General features: G+C 41.1%; 1 protein-coding gene across 1 annotated transcript in view; it reads left to right on the plus strand.

Annotated features, from left to right (window-relative positions):
- CSMD1 (CUB and Sushi multiple domains 1) overlaps positions 1-23,448 on the plus strand; it is a 1,583,970-nt gene that overhangs the window by 1,527,583 nt on the left and 32,939 nt on the right. The window contains exons 53-57 of the mRNA XM_048226225.2: positions 2,517-2,690; positions 4,020-4,193; positions 14,986-15,174; positions 17,832-18,005; positions 19,025-19,207. Coding sequence (XP_048082182.1) covers positions 2,517-2,690; positions 4,020-4,193; positions 14,986-15,174; positions 17,832-18,005; positions 19,025-19,207 — 894 coding nt within the window. The remainder of the gene's footprint in view (positions 1-2,516; positions 2,691-4,019; positions 4,194-14,985; positions 15,175-17,831; positions 18,006-19,024; positions 19,208-23,448) is intronic.

Below are 23,448 nucleotides of genomic sequence, written 5' to 3' on the forward strand. Positions count from 1 at the left end.
CTAATAAACTTAGTTCAGAACCCAGGAGAACAGAGTGCTGCTGAACACTGTCTTAATATAGATTATTATTTTAAATTCTTCCAGAATGGTGAAGTTAACTCCAATTGTTGCATGGCAACAACTTATAACTTTCTCAACCTCAGGGGTAGTCTACTTTGTGTAAAGCTTTGACAGCTGTGTGCTCTATTTGGGGAGTAAATGGCCAAGGGAAATGTACAGCAAAATACTCTGCAGGTACTCCAACCTGTGACACAACCTCTCCATGTAAACTTTGAGGTTTGGACAGATCATTTAGGAACTGGAGGTGAATGTCTTTCTCCTCTTCTCTATCCAAAACCCATGTGTGACATGGATTCTTGTAATGTCGGGTGCTCCTAATGCTTCATATTTTGTTGATTAGTAATATGCTCTTTCCATAGAGAGGAAGGGAGAGATTAAGAGGGGGGGAGAGAAGGGAGACAGGTGAAGAGGAAGGATGATGGAACAGAAGAGAAGGGAAGAACTTGGAAAGGAGAATGGAGAGACTGACAGATACACCTAGCCCTGCCCTTCCACATTTCCTCTGTGCCACATGGCACCTTACAGTTGTTGAAGGGGGAAAAAATGTTCAAGGACACTGGATAATAATGGGAAGGCAGATTCATTCTGGACCACCACAATAGGTACAGGATCACTGCAATGGGATTTTCTAGTGGGGGAGAGAGATGCAGCTCAACTCTGAATGCTGCATGGGGAGTAGGGGTTACAGTCAAGGAGAGGTGTAGTCCTGGATGGGAAATCTTCAGCAGGGAACGTCAAGGGTAAGGGAGGTTCTGGCTAACCAGACGCAGCAAGGTCTTGCTGAAGGCAGGCCAGGTGGGCAGACCTCACCCGGGGGTTGGAGGCAGGAGGGAAGGAAACCCATCAGATATGGAGGGTGGGAGCTTCTTAGTAAACTGACTCAGCAGGGTTTTTGCTAGAACTGGGTCTTCCAGAAAGGGGCATGGATAGGCCTGTAGGAAGGCTCAGCTGGACTGAAGTTGAGTCAAGCCAAGAATCTTCATCACCACTCCATCCTTCTGCTCACAAAGAACTGAACATCACTTTACTTCCTTCTCCACATCATGCTCTCTATTATTGAAGCTTGTCTGACACCGTGTTTGCCAGGTAATCATCTTCTTAGAGTTTAGATTCCTTCCCCTCGGTGCTTTTCTCCTCCCCTTCAGTGTGAATGTCCATCCCGATCACATAGTCCTGCCTTTTCTGTTCCTGCTATGCACACTGCTCACGTGTGAGCCCAGGCACCTCAAGCTTCAACTAATATCTATAACCCTGCTTCTCCTAAATCCGCTCTGTCTTCAGGCATCCCTCCCCTGAATCTAGACCTTTCTTTCACCCCATCACAGGCCAGTTTCACCTAAACACCGGTTCAAACCTAAGCAGAAGCACGTGTTTGAAAGCAAGCATGTTTTCTTTTTTTTTTTTTTTTCTTTTTTTATTATATTATGTTAGTCACCATACAGTACATCCCCGGTTTCCGATATAAAGTTCGATGACTCATTAGTTGCGTATAACACCCAGTGCACCATGTAATACGTGCCCTCCTTACTACCCATCACCAGTCTATCCCGTTCCCCCACCCCCTTCCCTCTGAATCCCTCAGTTTGTTTCTCATAGTCCATAGTCTCTCATGCTTCATTCCCTTTCTGATTACCCCCCTTTCTTTATCCCTTTCTTCCCCTACCGATCTTCCTAGTTCTTATGTTCCATAGATGAGAGAAACCATATGATAGTTGTCTTTCTCTGCTTGACTTATTTCCCTTAGCATTATCTCCTCCAGTGCCGTCCATGTTGCAGCAAATGTTGAGAAATCGTTCTTTTTGATAGCTGAGTAATATTCCATTGTATATGGCCTTCAACAGATGACTGGATTAAGAAGTTGTGGTCCATATATACAATGAAAGCAAGCATGTTTTCTGATATTCGTCTTGCCCTTGCAATTCCACAAATAGTTTAGCAATCCACTAACACTGGAAATCCTTAGTGTCCTTCTCCTTGCCTTCCTACCTCCTTGTTCAATAGGCAACTAACATAATATAATAAAAAATATTCTTATAAAAAAATAGGTGACAAAACCTATCTGTATCAACCCCGAGTGTCTCTTCCCTTCTTATGGCTTTTATCTGGAAATACTATAGCAAGATAAATGACATAAAATCTCAATAAGGAAAAGAAGTAAAAGAAATGCATGGGGAAACCATTATTGGGAAAATAATTTCATTAGCAACTTGTATTTGTTAACAATTTCATTATTTGAATATTAATCATTACCCACAATTGTAGAGAAAAAATGGACAAGTTACAAGGGAAAAAAAAAAACTATGTCAAAAATATAGATAAATGGGAGAAATTCCATTAAGTTAGGCAGTCACTGATGTTATTCACTTGACAATAAATGTAAACCAATTGTGAATGCAGTACTTTTATAAAAGACAAATTCTCTAAAATGTGTTTATTGGTTTTACTTATGTTTGTAGCTGGCCACTGCGGTTCCCCGGATCCGATCGTGAACGGTCATATCAGTGGAGACGGTTTCAGTTACAGGGACACTGTGGTTTATCAGTGCAATCCTGGTTTCAGGCTGGTTGGAACTTCCGTTCGGATATGCTTGCAAGACCACAAATGGTCCGGACAGACCCCAGTCTGTGTCCGTAAGTACACTGCAAATGAATTCAGCAGGTACTTCCTTTGGTCACATGTTTTCTCAGTGTGAAGTCTTAGCACAGACATGTGTATCCTCAGAGTGAAAGAGAATGGATAAGCGCCCCTCTCCCCTGTGCTAAGAGAGACGCTGTGGACATGGCTTCCCTTTTCTGTTTCCTTCCTCCGGTTCTGTCCACAGTGAATGTGCTCCCTAACTCATCTCAAACAGGTCCCAGGATAAGTGATGTCATGCACTCATTTTCCTGATTTTATCACAGGATCAACAAGGTGGAAACAGAATCTAATTATAGGAGGGCAAACGTGCTGAGTCCTGAGTCTGCAGGTTGGCTTTGCAGAGTCCCAATAGCCTCATGCCCCTATCTTCTATGTTGCTTTCTATTTTTGTCATGGTTTCATCAAGAACACAGAGTTTTGTAAGCACTTCTTCCTTTAAAAGAAAGAGGTAAAACTATACAGTGATTGTCTTCAAATTTTATACCATCCAAGATAAATATTGGCCTGTATTTTTAGAAGACGTTGTACTCTCTGTTGCAAAATTTGTTTTAAACCTATTGTTTTTTATTTTCCCCTAGTATATTCTTTATTTTCCCAGGAATTAAACAAAAGAAATGTTGATATCGCTCTAGATAGTGAAAGGTATTCTCTGGGATGATGCAGTGGGAAATGTGCGCTTTGCTTAGAAGAAAGAACTGTTGACAAGATAAATGAGGAGGAAAACACCAGGTTTATGACTGTAATGTGTTTCTTTTGAAAGGGCCACTGAAGGATATCTTTGGGATTTGTATGGCTGTTCTTTAGGACGTGACATTAATGACAGTTCACTACATTTCAAAAGATCTTACAATAGGGATTGTCAAAGGAAGTGCTTATTTTGCTAAATTTGTGGTGTTTAATTTGATATTGGAATAACTTATGCATATGCAATTTAAATTATCAGCCAAGCCTCTATAATGTTTCAAAACAAAAGGTTCCACAAAATTGGCTGGTGTGGTCTAAAGGGAAAATACTCAAAATTCATAATTAATTTAAGAATTTTAGCACCTCTTGTTTTTACTGCTTTATTACAGAGTTATTTGGTTGTCTGCCATGATGTAAGAATAATTATTATGCTGAAGAAAGTACATTTGCCGGTGTTGTGTATTTTCCACAATTATAATATAAACCAGGGGGTCACCTTACAGTTCTTCCTCGTCGTTTTCCCTTCCAAACACGCATAGGATTTGCAACATGCCTGTATGTCTGTTGATGAGGAACTACATGGGAGGGCGATGGCCTGGGTATTTTCTGACACTGACGAGGGCTGTCTTCCTACGCAGCCATCACATGTGGCCACCCTGGAAACCCCGCGCATGGATTCACCAACGGCAGTGAGTTCAACCTGAATGACGTGGTGAACTTCACCTGTAACACTGGCTACCTGCTGCAGGGTGCCTCTCGAGCCCAGTGTCGGAGCAACGGCCAGTGGAGCAGCGCTCTGCCCACCTGTCGAGGTAGGAAAGGCTCCCGGAATGAGCCCTGCCGGCCGAGGGTAGCGGCGGATGAACACACTGAGGTACCCGTGTCCGTGATGCTCGTCTCAAGGCACAGGACGCTGCAGGTGCTTTCACTGCTCAGTGGGGGGAGACATTCATGAGAATAAAGTACAAATCCCTCCCCGGGCTTTGTTGGTACTGGCCAGGTGCTCGATCAGAATGGTCTAGGACTCTAACTAGGGTAGACTTCTCTTCCACTTCTTTGTCTTTATCCTTTCACTCATTCACACAGCATCTTTGGATTCTGAGGTTCTAGACTACAGATGCATTTAAAAAGGTCTCATTGCTTTTAAATCTCTCTTTTTTTCATTTATTTATTTTTTTTAATTGCCACGTAGATCTAGGCTAAAACCTGAATTTTCAAGAAAATGGTATTTTGGAACTTTTCTATTTCTAGATGTTTTGTATTTCTAGATGTAAGGTTCTGCTTCGATGCTTTCCATTAAAACATCTTGTGCACTGAAGGTGAGTCAGACTTTACTGTGAAGGTGAAGGAGTTTTTATGGCAGCTATGATATGAGAGCCAGATACTTAATGAGTTTTCCTCTCGCTGACAATCACCCACCTTCCCACTGGGCTCCCAAGGAGGCTACATCCAAATAAGACAATAGCACAGTGGGATCCAAGCAATTTTTAAAAATAGTTATGTGAAATTGGTAACAAACTGTAGAGTTCTGGTACAAGTTGCTATTGGGGTGCTGGGCTTAAGCTGTGGCCGAAGCAAAGTCTCCTAATTTAACTTCCCTCTAAACACTAGTATTAGGTTCACCCTATTTCAGTGTAGAGAAAGGAGAAAGCCCCCTTGGTCCCCTTGTCCTCACTCCCCCCAGAAAGCAGTCTTCTGTCTATGATGTGGCTGAGCGTGGGGTGCAGAATGCACTTTCTCACTGAGTTTCTTACAGAAGAGCCCCTTGCTGGCCTCCTGACAATGTGGGTGGTCTGGTCAGCTTGAAAACTAACAAGTTTACCTTTTATTATTATTGTTGTTGTTGTTGTTGTTATTGTTATCATCATCAGCAGTAGCAGCAGCCGTTGTATGAGCCAGGGGCCAGGGAGAGGGGTGAGCAGGATGAGAGGGCATCTTTGAATGTGTGCACCTGCCCAGAAAGCTGGCTTCTTTGCCTCATCCCGCCTCTGGGCACTGAACATCAGGATAGCTGCAAGAACGCACCTCCCCTCTCCCAGGGAAGCGTGAGGTACACATATCTGCGTGAAGTGGTGAGGACGTGAGCAGCAGCGGAAAGACACGGCTATTAGCGTCTGCCCTTTGTTCCTGTGGCTGTAGCGATTTAGAAAAAGATTAAACAGCTTTAATCAAACTGTTTTCTCCACCTGTAGGATGGGGGAAAAATAGCACAACCGAAACCATGATTAAAAATGCATGCCCATAAATGGGGGTCCAATTTCTCTTTATGCAGGGGTTCAGCATATGTGGGCACTGAAGGCTTAGGCACATCAGAGCGCCCTAGATCTGTTCCCCAAAGCCCTTTGATTCAACTTAATAGAACATTTATTAAGCTCATGCTGTATTCCGAATGCTAGCCTATGCACTATTAGTACAGAGATGGGTAAAGTAACTCATACCTTTAAGGAGATAACAGTGAAGAAGACCAGGGGAGTGAGCAAATTAGGTAGGAAGAGTGTCACCCACCGATGCTGAGACATCATCCATTTGACACATAATACCTTCTTGCTGGACGGAAGATGGAAATGAACTCAAATTGTGGGCTTTTCATGATCAAACCTTTTTTGTGATCTATATTCCATGTTCCTCTTATACCAAAGAAGAGGAGTAGAAATTAAATGCTATCATTCATTAATGATTTTCAGGGTTTTAGATGCTGTGCTAGGTCCTTTAGATGTCTGCGGCACAGCATAATGCTGGGATGTGTAGTCACTGCTTCAGTCTTAATTTTTGCCTCTTCTTACCTTTCTCCCTTTTCTCAGAAAATATGAAGGTACTTAATTTCTTTAGCAGACTTATTTTTCAGAGCATAGAAAATAAATGTTTTAGGTTCATAGAAAAATTGAGCAGAAGAAGCAGATGTCCCCCCACACAGGACTTCCCCCACTGTCAGCGTCCCCACCAGATGGTGCGTTGGCTACAATTGGTGAACCCACACGGACAGGTCATCATGGCCCAGAGCCCACAGTGTACATCAGGGTCACTCTTGGTGTCATTCATTCTATGGGTTTGGACCAATACATAATGACACCCTGAGAGTATCACACAAAATAGCTTGACTACCCTAAAAGTCCCCACTGCTCCACCTGTTCATTCATCCCTCCCCAACTAACCCCTGGCAACTACTGATCTTTTTAGTCTTCATAGTTTTACCCGTTCCAGAAGGTCATGTAGTTGAAATTATACTGGATGCAGTCTTTTCAGACTGTCTTCTTTCACTTAGCAATATGCATTGAAGGTTCCAACATATCTTTCCCTGGCTGGATAGCTCATTTCTTTCTTGTGCTGAATGATATTCCACGGTCTGGATGGGCCACAGTTGGCTTATCCATCACCTACTGAAGGGCTTCTTGGTTGCTTCAAGTTTTGATAAAGAAAGGTAATATAGAGGTTTTTGAGTGGACATGAGTCTTCCATTCCTTTGGGTAAATACCAAGGAGCATGATTGCTGGGTTGTATGGTAAGAGCATGTTTAATTTTGTGAAAAATCACCATCTTCCAAAGTGGCCGCACCATTTTGCATTCCCACCGGCAATGGGTGTGGGTCCCCGTGGCTCCACATCTTGTCAGCTCTTGGTGTTGTCAGTATCCTGGATTTTGGCCGTTCTCATAGGTGTGTAGTGGCTCTCCTGTTGTTTTCATTTGCATGTCCCTGATGACATTTGTGTGGGGCATCTGCCGTGTGCTTCCTTGCCAGTGATGTATCTTCCTCGGGGAGGTGTCTGTTACGGTCTGTGGTCCAGTTTGTATTTGGGTTGCTTGCTTTCTTACTGTTGAGTTTTAAGAGTTCTTTGTATATTTTGGATTAATAGTCCTTTCTTTGTCACCTCCTTTGCTAACATTTTCTCCTACTCCGTGGCTTGTCTTCTCGTTCTCTTGGCACTGCCTTTTACAGTGTAGAACTGTTAAATCTGTGCTCCATTTTGAAAGCTGCTATGTCCAGTGCATCTGATGAAGGGGGGAGAGAAGCAGGCAGATCAGTCCTACAGGTGTTGAGTGCACTGGAATTCACCAGAACATCTCGAAGGTGCCTTTGCTCACCGCATCTTGTTTTCTATTGTTTTGTTTTCTTCATTTTTGAGCAAAGAGATAGGAACTAGGGCACAGAATTTACATGCTTATTATAAAACCAGGAAAAGTATGATTTCAAAGAGGACAGGCTCATAAAGGTGGTGAAGCCTTAGGAAAAAAACGGCATAAAACTCAAAAAGTTGAAGGTAACAAAAATAGCTACTTTTTAAACAAAATTGCCAGGGATTCACAATGCCTATTGCAGTACAAACTGATTCTTATCTTATGTGGTTCCTTGAATAATTCCACAGAAGACTTAGGATGTCATATTTCATGCAAGCCTAGCTGTTGTGCTTGATTTCTTCTCCCAAATTCTTGATCATATCTAATTCTCAAATGTCTGATTTGAGTCGGTCAATTTGGGGTAGTCCTACCCTGTGTAGTTCATTTGTGATGTGAAGGAGAAACTCCACCCAGAACATTGGAATGGAACTCTGAATAAATCTGTGCTGAAGTGAGGCCTGACTACATAGAGATTTCTACAAAGTCTGTCTCCTCTCCGGGGCCACCTCATTGTTCTCAAACTCAGCCGTTAGCAGGAGAAAGCTCTATGTGAGCCTGCAGCATTTGTGATCAGTCGGAAGGCTCACACCCGGGACGCTAGCTGTAATGCTTTATACTCAACCCCATTAACAGTATCTTTGCAATGAGGATTAGGAAAGTAAAGAAGGTTTGTTTTGTGTTAGTAGTTATATTTTTCGGAAGAAATACATGATAAGTGACATGGTTGCAGATTTCACAAGAAGAAATGAAAACAAGTATCTCAAATATATTTTAAGAATCAGATTACGTACACCATCCTGGAGGCCCATATTTCTATGTAGAAGCTTGCTTTGAGCTTCGTATCCTAAGTTCCAAAACACGTGCCAGTAAGCTCAAAGGTTCCGTCAATTCTGTGACAATGCCAAGCTTGACAAAGTTTTAGGATAATTCACTTGATATTTCTTTTTTTAATGTAATAATTTTTGAATTGCATACAAACTTTAGATGGTTTCCCCTTTCTTACCTGTAGTTTTGTAGGATTGGGTGTTTAAATTCAGAGATATTAAATATATGTCCTTATGTGATTACACACATGAAGATAAACAAAATTAAGAAAATATGGGGCTAGTGAAGATTCAGTTATGATTAGAGAGGAATAAAAAAAGGAAACGATTTAAAAAAAGCTCACTGAAGAGCCCCTATGCATATGATTGCATGTATATGTCTATGGAAAAGCATACGTATTGTCATCGTATCATATTGTCTCATATTATCCAAAATTTAAAATGGTAAAGTTTTCCAATTAAGGGAAACATAAGAAATAATTCCATATTTGTGGCTTTATTTAACCCAAGTGTTCATTAGGTCTACTGATAAACAGCAGCCACTGCTGATTGCGGGGGCCCCGGAAATGAACAGCGAGCTCTCTCCAGGGGCAGGAAGAGCGTTGGAGCTGGCAGCTCCCGGAAGCTGCCCTTAGATCCCTACTTGAAGAGTATTTTCCAGGGGGCAGAGGGGGATCGAGGTCTATCCTTTAGATTTTTCTGCAGGTGACACAGGATTGCTCTGTGCAGACACAGTGCTGCGGGGCTGACCTCTCCAACTTACTCCTTGAGTAGAACTCAATACGGAGTCTATGGTCAATGATCTGCTTCACATCAGTCTCCTTGCATGAATACTCAAGGAAAGACACCCTCCTCACATGTTTCTGGAGTTCTAGATACACCAATGTCTGTGAAATTCTTCACACAAAGTGTCTGGCACACAGTAGGTCCTCAGTCCTCCTACCGTGTCCTCATGCCTCTGAAAGTTCTATTTGCTCAGGAGAGTCAAGCAATCAATTATAATCCATGATGATTAATTAGAGTGTTTATCTTTTATCAAATCTGAATATGTGATTTGCCGCTAAAACTTACTTTATCAGGAATTGAAGAAGATGAAAATGTAACTCTCATATATTTGAAAAACAGTCCTACATGACCGTTCCTTTTTTGCTTTTTTTTTTTCTCTGTGACCAGCAATCCCATTTTTAAAATGTTGATTCATCCAGGTAGTAAACAAGTCCAAAAATGTTTATTCTGTGCAATAGACTGCATATTGCATAGTTATTTTATCTTTGTCCTCTAAACTTTGTGTAATTCTTTCTCTTGAAAACAGTTTTTTAAATATTTATTTATTTGTATGAGAGAGAGAGAGAGTAGGGTGAGGGGCAGAGGGAGAGAGAGAATCCTCAAGCAGACTCCCTGCAGAGCACAGAGCCTGATGCAAGCTCCATCCTAAGACGTTGAGATGATGACCCGAACTGAAACCCAGAGTCGGACGCTTAATCGACTGAGCCACCCAGCCACCCCTATTGAAAACATTTTAAAACATACTATGCAGAACTCTAATCAATTATGAGTGCTTTAAAAAAAAAATGTAGTGAACTAATTCTTACTCCTTTTTCCCACCACCACCAAAATTAAATTGGCTATTCTTAGATTATGAAGCATTATTTTCTTATTTTCCTGCTCATGGTTAGGTTTTTATGAGTGTAAAAGAAAATGGAAAGAGCAGGATTAAAGACTAAAAAGAAATAGAAACACAGATTTTCTGAAGAATTATGTTGAAATCAAAAAATATATATATGTGTGTATATATATATATATATATATATATATATATATATATATATATGTCTTCCACAATACGAAGCTGTCAGCTAAGAAGTCAGGACTAGTCATTTCTACTTTTTTCAAAAACAAAACTTTGGGAGGGGATGGATGTTTGTGGCCTTTATGGTGGTGATGGTGTCATGGATGCACACTTACCCCAAATCGTACGGTTGTACACATCAGATTTGTGCGGCTTGTTACATGTCAGTCGTCCTTCCGTAAAGTGGTTAAAAATAAGAGCGCTGGACTTGTAGGAATTAGTGTTGACATCAAAGGTTGAAAGGCACTTTGGATTCTGTTTCAGATTTCTGGTTTCCAACCAGATTCTGGATATACAAGTTAAATCACATGGTTCTGTTATCATCATCTCAGAGACCTGCTCAGTAAAGCTTCATAAACTTTTTATTAATGATGAGTTAATATATTTTAATAAGTGGGTAAATGATGTAAAAAGTATGCAAGGAAATGTGTTGAAGGTAAGAATTTATTATGAAAATTGTTTCTGAAAACCAGAGATGAAACTCAGAATTGCTTTAGTCAGTTCAGAAGTGATCGAAATTTTCAGATTGTCCTGGTCCAATAACAGGATGGGATCGAATCCACAGCAAACCTATGAAAGTACTGTAGGAGTTTCACTGTCCGGATGACCCAGGGTCCACACTATTAGTGACCATGGCAAGCTTTCCTGCATATTCTGTTACTGCCTCTTACTTTATATTTCTGCAACTTAGGAGAAATGAGTGGTCCAATTTCTATTTTTGAAAAGCTGGAGAAAGTACCTGCGATTGAAATCTGTCGTATCCCTTTGTCATCAGAGAGCTTTTCCAGGAAAACATGCTCATTGCTTTGGGTCATGCACAGAAATGAGGACTTGGGGCAGGTGTTGATTCCAGTACCTGATGAGGGAACAGAGCGGGACAAGCCAGAGACGGTTAATGACGTCGGTGTCTAATGAGATGGTGTGCAGGCAGATGACCAAGCTGACGGGGTGGGTCAGGACTCAGAGTCTGAGGGCTTGGTGGTGCTCCACGGTTTCAGCATACCAGGGGAAAGTGAATCACTCATAGAGACTGACGGTAAAGTAAATCAGATCCAATAATTAGCAATTCACGTTTCAAAAACTGGCGTTCTAATGTTTCATTAGTCAGGTTCTCCACACACTCAGTAATCAGGCTAGGGCGGTATTGGACAAACTGTGTCTGACTGCAGCTGTGTAAGAATAATTCGATAGGACAGGACTGAAAACATCCACAAGCAGATTTAAGCCAATATTAGATAAAAAGGACAGTTAGTACTCAGAAAAGTTTAAAAGGGAATATATTTTTAAAAGTGTAAGTCATAGGATGTGCAATGTTTTTATCTCTATGTTAGCTTGAGTATTTTTTTAAAGATTTTATTTATTTGAGAGAGAGATAGCTAGAGAGAGCACAAGTGGGGAGGGGAGGGAGAAATAGGCTCCCCGCTGAGCAGGGAGGCCAACTTGGGACCTGATCCCAGGACCCTGGGATCATGACCTGAGCCGAAGGTAGATGTTTAATCAACTGAGCCCCCCAGGTGCCCCTACCTCGAGTATTTTTGAAGTTAACTTCTCTAAGAGTAAGGAGTGTATGTAGAGAAGGCTCTTAGTACATAGCTTATAAAATAGTATTGCAAGTTAAGACTCACAGCAGCTACGCTAAAAAAAAGAAAAAGGAAAGGATAGGAAGGGAAGGGAAGGGAAGGAAAAGAAAAGAAAAGAAAAAAGAAAAGAAAAGAAAGAAAAGAAAAGAAAAGAAAAGAAAAGAAAAGAAAAGAAAAGAAAAGAAAAGAAAAGAAAAGAAAAGAAAAAAGTGGAGGGGGATCCCTTTGGGATTCATGTCACCAAGAAATACTCATCCATTTTTATATATATGCTATATTGGACAGGTACGGGAGCGTAATCCTTACCTAGTTTTAGAGTAACTGTCTCTGTGACCTCGGGCGTGTTACTGATCATTATAGTAATGTCCTACCCTCCCCTCCGACATACTCAAAGGTCCCCATGGAACACATTCTGTGCACCCTCTGGAACCTCTCCAGGCTCAGCATGTATCTATGGCAGCAGTATTTCTCATTCTTTCTAGCTGATGGAACTCCGCTCTGCACCAGGTGTTTCTACCTGGACCTCAGGGCAAGTGTTGGCTCGTGGTGTGTGGGCTGGTGGGGTGTTCAGGGCAGGTGAAGAGCTCCACATTGAGATACCAATGTCTCTCCCATGCATTACCCTCTGCTGGGCACCACGTGGCAAAGTGGACTGTCAGATTTTCTCAGCAGGTCTGACTTGGTCTGACCTGTCTTCACCGACCTCACTGGTGATTTCACACATGACAAGACGGTTGAAGGAACTTGGTCCTTAAGCTCTGCTGATAGCTCAGGAATGCCAGTCACGGGGCCTCAGCCCACCGGATCTGAGCTGGGGATCCCACACAAATCAGGAGGAAGGATTCAGATGGAGGAGCTGTTTGTGGGGATGGACTGGGCACCCACGAACGCTTCTGGCAGCACCCTACTTCCCATGTGGCAGAGAACCCCCACACACAGCCCTGACATAGACTGCTTCAGAGCGTCCCCCCCATGGTGAAATAATAAATCAAGTTATTCCTGCCCCCAGCAGATAGATACAGCTGAACCTCCTAGCGAGCCTCCGAAATAAAACGGAAGGGACAGAAGTGGATGCGTCTGACACAGGACTGATTTGATAGAATAAGATAGAAAAGAAAAAAATACGGGCAGATTTCGGGGGTGTGTAGACACAACTCTTCCAACATAAGGAACAATTCAGTTTTCCCCATTGGCGCTCACGGACTGTTTATCGTTGTTAAGCATTGTCGCTGCTCACTAGTTTAAGGGTGATGCACTAGGTGAAGGAACGGGGAGATGCCTGGGACTCAGCCCTCCAGTGTTCCTTCCAGGTGATTCTGTGCAACCTAAAGTCCTAGAGTGGCCACCGGAAATGAGGGCATTCGTGTCTGCCACGCACCTCTCCTCCACCACAGGCAAGAGGGGCCACCAGGGAGAATCCAGCCTGGGGTTTTCAGAGCCGTCAGGCAGGAAACTCAAGTATTCTAAACCCTCTTCCCTGGGGCCCCAGAGCTCGGACAGCATGGCCTCCTCTGGCCTGCGGAGAGAAGGATGCAGCTGGACCTCATCCTTCCTGCAGCCGTAGCCACCTCACTGCAATGGACTCCCTCTCCTTCGTGCTCTCATCTGCAGCTGGATCCTTCTTTCGAGCTCCGAACCCGTGACGGCCGTTGCTTTGTACATCTCCTCCTTCTCATCCACCGCACGAGTAGCCTGTATTGAGGACAGCTGGAGCAAACCATGAAAGTACGAATAAAGAAACACAGGAGCTCAGCGGGGGCAGGGTCCTGTGCAGCACTGGGGATCTGCTGGGCTTCCTGGCAGAGGCGTCCCGGAACCAGCTCAGTGCCGTCTGTGTAGGTGGCCTCCACCCTCATGGCCGAAGACTCCAAAACTGTGTTCTGGACGGTCTCCTGAGAAGAGCATATGCACAAACACAAACACACATCTTTAGCACGCAGGCCAAGGAAACACTAGGCTGCTTATGAAGGTGTAACTAACACTAGGGGCTCTTTCTATCTCCTGGGCTGGACACGCAACTCCAAATGCCAGAATGCACCTGCGCAGGTGTTTTTTCAGGTTATAAAAAATAATTAATCCTTCAAGTATATTAGACTATCTCTAGGTGGGTAAGTCTTGCTATTTCAGTGGGTTTGGTGATAGTTTTATTGTGGGTGTAATGCATTATGCAACCTTACCATTATCTGCCTGTGCTCCATAAACATTTTTTTTTTCCTCAAAGAAACTTGAGTCTTTCTTCTAGAAGCTCGGGGTTGTTCTAGAAAGCATAGAATACTATTTTGCAGCACTAAAAGAGGTCTTTGTAATCCTTGCTTCTGCCCTACACCTTCCTCCTCACTGCAAAGAGGAAATCAAATGCTCAGAGAGGGTAGAGGATTCGCCCCCAGCCGCTGGGACCCGTGACTGCAGGGACTGCCTGAGAATTAGCTGAACGGCCCCTTTCTGAGCCAGAAATATCTGGAGAGAGCGCAGCTCTCACAGCAGCTGTCTCATTCAATGGTGTGGGGGGTCAAAGCACGGGATAATCAGGGGTGTTCTTTCTTTTCCTCTGCACCTGCGGAAGCACATTGCTAATTCCCTCACAGCCGCCAACAGGCATTCAGGCTAATAGAGTGCCATTCAGATTAACCAGAGCATGTCCTGCGTGCACAGCGGACTGTTTCTCTGCGGGGCTGTTTCTAAAGGAGGAAGAGGCTTCAATCAGAGCCTGGCTTGATTTACATTTCTATTAAGTGTTGATGGAAGAATTGTCATTTTTATATGCATTCCGCATGCAGCAGAAATGACTTAAGGTACACACATTGAAGCATTAATTAATACACGTAGGTGGCGGTGGGGGTGATTAATGACTGTGCCACAGACGGCCCTAAAATAGTACACCCGAGTAAAAATATTTAAACGAAACTATCTTGAGCTGGGTTCTATTTTAACATCTTCATCATATAAAAACTTAACCAGGAAAACTATTTTTAGACTTTACATTGAAGTCTCTTCTTAGGAAGTAAATAAGGGAAATTAGCCTCACATCGTTGAAATTGCCAGAGGGGCAAATACACGGCTTGACAGGTTTTGAAACGTAACGGCCCAAAGCAGGACGTGGGATTTGTCAAGGGAGAACAGTTTCATGATAAGCCTCTGCTGTGATGTTGTCATCCTACAAAATTTCTAATGCCACGAGGAGCGAGCCCTCTTCAGATCTCTTTTGTATCTAAATGATATGTACCTTTTTTCCCCCTAGTGGTGAACTGCTCAGATCCAGGCTTTGTGGAAAATGCCATTCGTCATGGGCAGCAGAATTTCCCAGAGAGTTTTGAATACGGAATGAGCGTCATGTATCATTGCAAGAAGGGATTTTACCTGTTGGGATCTTCTGCCTTAACCTGCATGGCTAATGGCCTATGGGATCGTTCTTTACCCAAGTGTTTGGGTAAGTGAGGGTTATTTTGGATTCTTGTGGCTCAGAGCTCTTAAGATCACCAAGAGAACAACAACGACAAAATTTTAAGTCTTTACAAATTGTATAAGTTATATGACATCTTTACTGATTGGCCAGAAATCACGAAACACAGCTCAAACTAGTTTAAGGGTCAAAAAAGAGAGGGAACCCTGGCATGTTCTCATACCTGGCTTTGGAAAGAAATAGACCCGAGTGTATTGGGCAGCACTTGGACTCATTCTGTGTCTGTCTCCACTTATTACTGCTTATCTTCTACTTGGACCTGGCAGACACGCCTATCGTACACGGCTCAAACATGGTGGCCAGTGGCCTCAACACCTAGCACCTCTCAGCTTCCCTCTGTCTGGACCAGATTCAAGAATATTGGCAAAGAGCTCTGGTAGGGAGTATCTATCTGTTGACCTAGCATCTATTGCCAGAAGGGTCGAGTAACCTGAGGGACCTAATACAGGTCTCATGAGCAGTTCTGGTACCAAGAGTTAAGACAATAGAAAAGATAGTATCTTGGTAGTATCTTCCTCCTGACCCATATGATTAAATAAGAGGAAGGCAGATTGCCCTAAAGAATGGGGGTAACATTCTGAGCAGACAAAATTATAGATCATCGCTATGGCCCGCCTCAAATGATGATCAGTATTTTTGAGCAAGAAGATTAACAAGAATACATTCTTCCCTAAATAGCTATAGTCTTACCTGCTTTTAACTTGAAAAAGCATGTTGTCCTTTAGCTTAAAGACACCATCTTATTACCACAGTGTGACAGTTTAGGAAAAGGGGTGACTCTCCTTCACCTTTTAAAAATCATTCAGAAACAAAACAATCCATAAAATAAAAATCCTTCTTTGTATTCATTTTGGGTGCATAAAGAATGTGGGAAATGACAATTACATTTTAAATTGAATTTACTGAAAAAAAAGTGGTAATCTATCTTACCTCTTACAATTGCAGTGTTGTTGGTACATTTTCAGAATAAATTCATCCTGGAGAATTGTTTCCCTGTCATTCAGTGTCCCACATAACCCCTCCCAATCTACATGCAAACTTGTCTCAAATTGTAATTTTAACAATATAATTAATTTCTAGGGGGAAAGAGTGACTTCTTTCAAAAGCAAATGCACAGCCTCATATGATCAAAAACACATCTGTAAATGTATTAGAATCTTCATCAAATTTTATCTGCTTTCTGGTTTTCTAGGCCTTCACTCATGGGAATTTTTCAGAGAAATTAGTTTTTCTTTCTTTGTCTCCCCAAACATTTCTTTTGCGTATTCCCGGGCTGATGTGAGACTTCCATTAGTTTTTCTAATGATGCCAGTGTGCTCCGAATCTGCAGGAACTAGGCTGTAAGTGACTCTCGTTCTCCTGGTTCCCACCACTTGTTGTCCTTAACAACTGGAATTACCATGCATCTGGGAACACAGGTTCTCAGAGGAGCCGTTTGCTCGTACTTGCTCCAGAGTGGCCAAGCTTCATCACTAGTTTTGCTGTTATGCTTTCACTGATTTTTTTCTCTCTCTCTCTTAATTTCACCTGGAACTGGATATTTACCAACCACTTACTGACTTGGCTCTAATTAGCTTCCTTTTAGGACTCGGTCAGGTAAAATCTTGTTCACCAATGAACAGATATCAGTGTAAGACCAGATCAGTCTAAGGGCTAATGTGACTCACGGGGATGCTCAGTGCCTTTCCACTTTCTGAACCTACATCTCTGGTTGAGATCACTTTTGGGTTAACAGTGATCACATGCAAGTAGTCTAGGCTGTTAAATCAGGGGCCTTGAATAGTCTGTTGGGAGCCTGAGTCCAGTCAGCTCTTTGCACGTAAAGCAACATTTGCCCATCATAAACCCTAATTTGGGACCTTATGGAAAAGGAGAGATAAATCTCCATGGCCCTACCTTAATCTGGATTCCAGAATTTTCCTCTTTGAAAGATAATTTATGATTAGATTATAGGCCTGATTTGGCATGATTTTAAAGAAATGAATGGGAATACTGCGATTATTTTATAGAGTAACTTGAGGAAAAATTTAATCACTAATTTTTAAATTATTATTATTTATTATTATTATTACTTAAACATTTTAAACTGCCACCTGATCAAAGAAAAATTGTTAGAAGGGTCATCATAGATCCATGAACTGGAAGAGTACACAGATATGACAGAGTTTGAAGCCAAGCAAGTATATAATTGTCATATTAACTGAAGAGATAATGGAACTCGTTTCCATGAATCTATGTAATTTCTAACTTTTTGTGTCATACTGCTTTTTTGGATTACAGTTAAGGACGCATGGAAAAAAAAATGTAGGTAAAGTGACTTTCTCTTTGAAAGCCTAGCCGTAGATTTCTATCTTAAGCAAAACTACCTCAAGATAAAATGAAACAAAAACAAACATCACTGACAGACCCTCTTCTTGTCTTCAGTAATATATGAGTATCTAAGGTGGGGGAGTGTTACCTGGAAAATTATATTTGTTATCCATTGGGGGCTGCAGGAATTTTCCAGTATGTTTAGCTGCTTTTCATTAATAGGTGATGTTTGTATGGGCGTTGGTGTGGGAGACCTATCAAGACAAACAGTTCAACAGGACTGATGTATTCACTTATTGAAATTTTTCCTTCAGCCATATCATGTGGCCACCCAGGGGTTCCTGCTAACGCTATCCTAACTGGAGAGCTGTTTACGTATGGTGCCGTAGTTCGCTATGCATGCAAAGGGAGCCGGGATCTTGTAGGCAACAGCACTCGAGTTTGTCAAGAGGACAGTCACTGGAGCGGAACGCTACCCCACTGTACAGGTGAGGAATGACGCCATTAGATAGTGACCTGAAGGGTATAACAGTTCAGTCATTTGAAGCTAGCATTCCATGTCCAGCCGGATACACCAGCGTTCTACGTGGTCACCTTCATCTTCATCAATACCTTCGAGTACCAGTCACTTCACACTTCCTCCTGTGGGAGTCCTGGGTTCTTCGTCACCCTGGCCAAGAGGCCTGCCTCCCTTCATTCAGTTTGTCCCTGTCCGTTCTTAATTCCTTGTCCGTGCTTCCTCTGAATTCTTCCACGTCTTTCCTGTCTCAGGAATTGATAAGTACATTGACACCCTTTGAAAAAAAAAAATCTTAATTTTTTCATAGATAGTTCTTCAATAAATAAGAGTCAGTGAATCAACAACTCTGGATGTAATTGAGAAGAATCAAACCTCTCATTTGGTTGTTTGCTATCCAATACACTTTAACCCTATTTTGCTTTTATTATCCATACTGATGCAGTAGATACACCCTGCGTCCCTTATTCCCAGAATTTTATTTCTTCCAGAGAGTATCATTTTTTGTCATCCACGTATTTGGATAAGCTCGTTTGTGTTTAGTTATACAGAAACAATTTCTTCATGTTTTTCACTTTTGCGCTATGATAAAGAAAGTCTTCCTCACAAGATTTCCAGAATGCAGCGTGAGTGTAACACATTTAAGTACCTTTCATTCTGGGGTGTCTGGGTGGCTTAGTCTGTCAAGGGGCTGACTCTTGGTTCCCACTCAGGTCGTGATCTCACGGGTCATGGGAGCACGCCCCACCAAGAGCCCCTCATTGGGCTCCGTGCTTAGCAGGGAGTCTGCTTGAAGAATCTCGCCCTCTGCCCCTCCAGGCCACTCCCTCCCCACTTTCGCGCTTATGAGTTCTCTCCCTTTCTCTCTCAAATAAATAAATCTGAGGAAATAAGTACATGAGTAACTTTTCATTCTTCTTAAACATAACAGCTCTGTTATAAACTAGTCTAATGACATTGTGTTTCACCATATGTGTTTGTGTTCAATAGGAAATGACCCTGGATTTTGTGGTGATCCCGGGACCCCAGCACATGGGTCCCGGCTTGGGGACGAACTCAAGGCCAAGAGCCTTCTCCGCTTCTCCTGTGAAATGGGTTACCAGCTGAGGGGCTCTCCTGAGCGGACATGTTTGCTCAATGGCTCGTGGTCAGGACTGCAGCCCGTGTGTGAAGGTGAGTACATTCAAGTCATAAAGTCAACCTTACAGATGGAACCATGTATTTCATTCTAAAATGACTGGTACCATTTCCACAGAAATCCTACAGACTGAACTTTTGTATCATTAAACTACTTTCTCCCAAAATGTATAAGAGAATCATCAGAACTCATGACTGGGTACATGGAGATATCCTGTCTATTCAAAAGATCATCTAACACAGATCCTTACCTTTTGAACATTTATAACCTAGAAGAGGTTTCTGATCTAATAATAATTTCTACGTGATTTGGTGGTGTTTTGTGGTTGCTGGTGGTGAAAAACTGATAAAAAAGAACAGTGAGTAGAAGGAGTGTAAATCGCTGAAGGGAATTTCTGCAGGCTGGGATATGCTTCACTTCCCATGTTATTTCCAGTCTATTGGTGACCCTTGCCCAAAACATTGCATTACAAAAGAACCTAGGGTGATTCTCTGTGTAATACTTTGGAGTGAATATATTTTATTTTAATATTTGAGAAGCATAAGAGGACATGGTGGGATACCTCAGTAATAACAGTAGAAGACCATGAATACTTTACCCTGTCATGGATTGGCAATGCTTGCCATAAGCAAAGGTGTCATGAGATACCACGAATTTGTTTAGAGTTTAAAAAGGAACTGATTTAACAGATAACTGGATTAAGAAGCTGTGGTCCATATATACAATGGAATATTACTCAGCTGTCAGAAAGAACAAGTTCTTAACATTTGCTGCAACATGGATGGCACTGGAGGAGATAATGCTAAGGGAAATAAGTCAAGCAGAGAAAGACAATTATCATATGATTTCTCTCCTCTATGGAACGTAAGAACTAGGAAGATTGGTAGGGGAAGAAAGGATAAAGAAAGGGGGTAATCAGAAGGGGGAATGAAGCATGAGAGACTATGGACTATGAGAAACAAACTGAGGGCTTCAGAGGGGAGGAGGGAGGGGGAATGGGATAGGCTGGTGATGGGTAGTAAGGAGGGCACGTATTGCATGGTGCACTGGGTGTTATACGCAACTAATGAATCATCAAACTTTACATCAGAAACCAGGGATGTAGTGTGTGGTGACTAACATAATATAATAAATTTTTTTTTTTAAATAAAAAATAAAGGGGTAGTAGTAGGCTAGTTCAGTGGGATATTTTCCCCAAAGTTGTAGATTTCCATCCACTGGCCAGTGAGAATAAAATGTGCTTTCTATTTATTTCTAACCAAGGTTAAAGTAGTAACATATAATTTTGCACTGTACTTTATAATCTTTTGAAAGAATTTTAAATCTTCAGTAATCACGGTTGCAGCCTGATATTTTTTCCTGAACATTAATAATGTAAATGAATCACTAAAATGTTTACTACAAAGATGCTTCCAACAAAACATATTTAAAGAAGCAGAATAAAGTGTTGTAAACTTGGAGCCTAATTTTTCGGCTTCCTCATTTTCTCATTTTTAGATTGATCAATAAAAGAGGATTATTATACAATAGGGAGTATTATCCACTGAGGTAGTATCATCTAAATTTTATTTATTTGTATTCCACCTTTATCATTTTTTCCCCGTCTTATGAAAGCACAATAGTACCTAGTCTATAGTGCTAAACAAATGTTGGATGTTACCGTCGTATACTATCAAAGATGCTTGGCTGAAGTTGGGGGTGCGAAGTATACATTTTTCAAAGCATGTAATTATGGTAGTTCTCAGGGGCTGGGTTTGAAGGCCGGAAGTGCGAGCCACCAACTCACACTGCATTTACATTAGTGTGCCTTCAATGTCAGGTTATAACCAGAAAGCAGAAGCACAGAGGTGGGGTAGAAGAGCCCAGGACAGGAGGGCCAGCTTGTTTGTGATGTATTAATTTTCTAATGCAGGTGTTGGGAAACTTTTTCTGCAAAGGGCCCCTTGGTAAATATTTGACACTTGGTGGGCCGTGTGATTTCTGCTGTAATTACTCAGTTCTGCTGTTGAGACAATGCATGTTCCAATAAAGTTTTATAAAAATTAAAAAAAGGAACTGATTTAGAATTCAGACAGATAAGACTTAAATGTTAGAAATATTTAGCATGCAAACTTCTCAATTACTTAACGTTCCAGTCCAAGATGGTTACACAAAATAAATATCCATTTTTACATGTCTGAAACACTTTCTATATAAGTTGACCAATTTGAATAAACTCATGCAATATTAATACCAGAAATATAAATCAAGTTTTCTTAATCTTCACTTTCTCTACTCTACTGTGCCATCTCTACTTGTACCTGTCTCTCACTTTATTGTATGTACTATATAGAACAATAGAAATTAATATATGTATATAATCTAACTATAGTGTATGCAGAATATAATATTTATAATCTCAAAAATCATATATAAATAATATAATCATATATATAAAAATATATATACATATCTTATACATGTGCATATATATATGTGTATATATATATATATATATATATATATATATATATATATTCTCATCTGAATGGAAAATTATCTTGGAGATAGCTACACCTAGATAGAGATATACTTATATATAATAATCCAAGGTAATTTTTGACTCTGAGTCAACCCCTAACAATCAAGTTACTGTAAATTTTAAGGTTAGGCCCTGTAGAAGTTGGCTTAAATCAAACATGACTGAATAGTAGTGGCGGGATGTCACTGCCACTGTGAGTTGCAGAATGATGCCTTTTTATTGAATGAAATATGTGACTCTAAATTAGTAGACTTTTTCTTACTCAGATACCATTTTCTCAGTTTCCACCCCTTTTGTAGAGTTTGAATATTAAAATGTGCATGCTAGCATCTCTTTTTCACTAAAATCAGAGAGTTTTCTATTCTATAATATGGTACCTCAAAGTTATACCTGACTTTGGTAACCTACATTTACACCCCATCTAAACTTTTCCCTCTGTACTATACCCGGGGAATTGCTGGTCCAGAATATATTTAAATATTATGAAAATTAAATAAGAGCTCCACTTCACTCCATCACATGTTGAATAACAATAGGCTAGCCTTCTTACTGAGGACAACTATAAAACAATAAGATATATGAGACAATTATCTTGTTAAACAACAAACAGTGCATGACTATGTTCCTTAGGAGAAATCAAAGAGGTGAGCCCATAATTCCCCCATCATTCTCTATATTTTTCTTACTGTGTAGTTGGAAAGTGCAATCCAGGTGGTATGGTGGCTTGGTGAGGTGATGCAATAAAAATTATTCTAGGCTACTGAAGTAGAACTTGCAGAACAGGGAATCTGAGAAGGGCCAGCTGAGAATGGGACAACCCCATATGTGTGGTGGGCATTCACGGGCTGAGGGCCAGACAGACAAGCATGGGTGAGACCCAGTGATTTAATGACCTTTTGCTACAGAATTGAGATGGACCATGATATTAGAGGTCATACCCTACTGAGAAACGCTGGACATCTGGCCAGTCAGAAATCTTACTGTGTACTTAGGACATTTCACTGATGCCCAGAAAACTCCATGCATTATGAATATGTACCACTCCCTAAAATAAGTGGAACATGCTAGAACTAAGAGCAAAAACATGGTAGGACTAAGTCTGAATAGATCTCCTCTAACAGAGAATGAAACCCATGGCAGGACCCCAAAGATCTACAACTAATTTAAAAGTCCACGAGAATAAACCCCAGCACCTTTTGAAGGAATGTCATAAGCCAGGCAACATTTTGTTCACAATGTCCAGCATACAATAAAAAATTACTACATATGGAGACCTTAGAATGATATGATCCATAGTCAAACAAACAAAAACAATAGAATTAGAATCTGATCTTGAGATCCTGATCCTGAGATGACCCAAATGTTGAAAATAATGAACAAGGATTTGAAGCAGCTATTTAAAATATCTTCACGGACTTAATGTTAGAGTCATAAGCAGGGAATTTCAACAGGGAAATGAAAATAATAAAAACAAAATCAGATGGAAACTCTGGAATTGAAAAATACAGTATCTGATATAAAAACTTTTCTAGATGAGCTCAGCAGATTAAAAATGTCAGAAGGGTCAGTTAACATGAAAACAGATCGATGAAAATTACCCAATCTGAAAACAGAAGGGGGAAAAAAAGAACGGCCCACCTAATTTCCTATGAGATAATGCCAACTAGTTTAACATACTTGTAATTGGAGTTTTAGAAGAAAAACAACAGAGAAAGAATGGGGCAAAAAAATGGTTGAAAAATATTTTGTTAAAAG

The sequence above is a fragment of the Ursus arctos genome, unplaced genomic scaffold (genome assembly GCF_023065955.2).
Source record: "Ursus arctos isolate Adak ecotype North America unplaced genomic scaffold, UrsArc2.0 scaffold_27, whole genome shotgun sequence".
NCBI classification, from domain to species: domain Eukaryota; kingdom Metazoa; phylum Chordata; class Mammalia; order Carnivora; family Ursidae; genus Ursus; species Ursus arctos.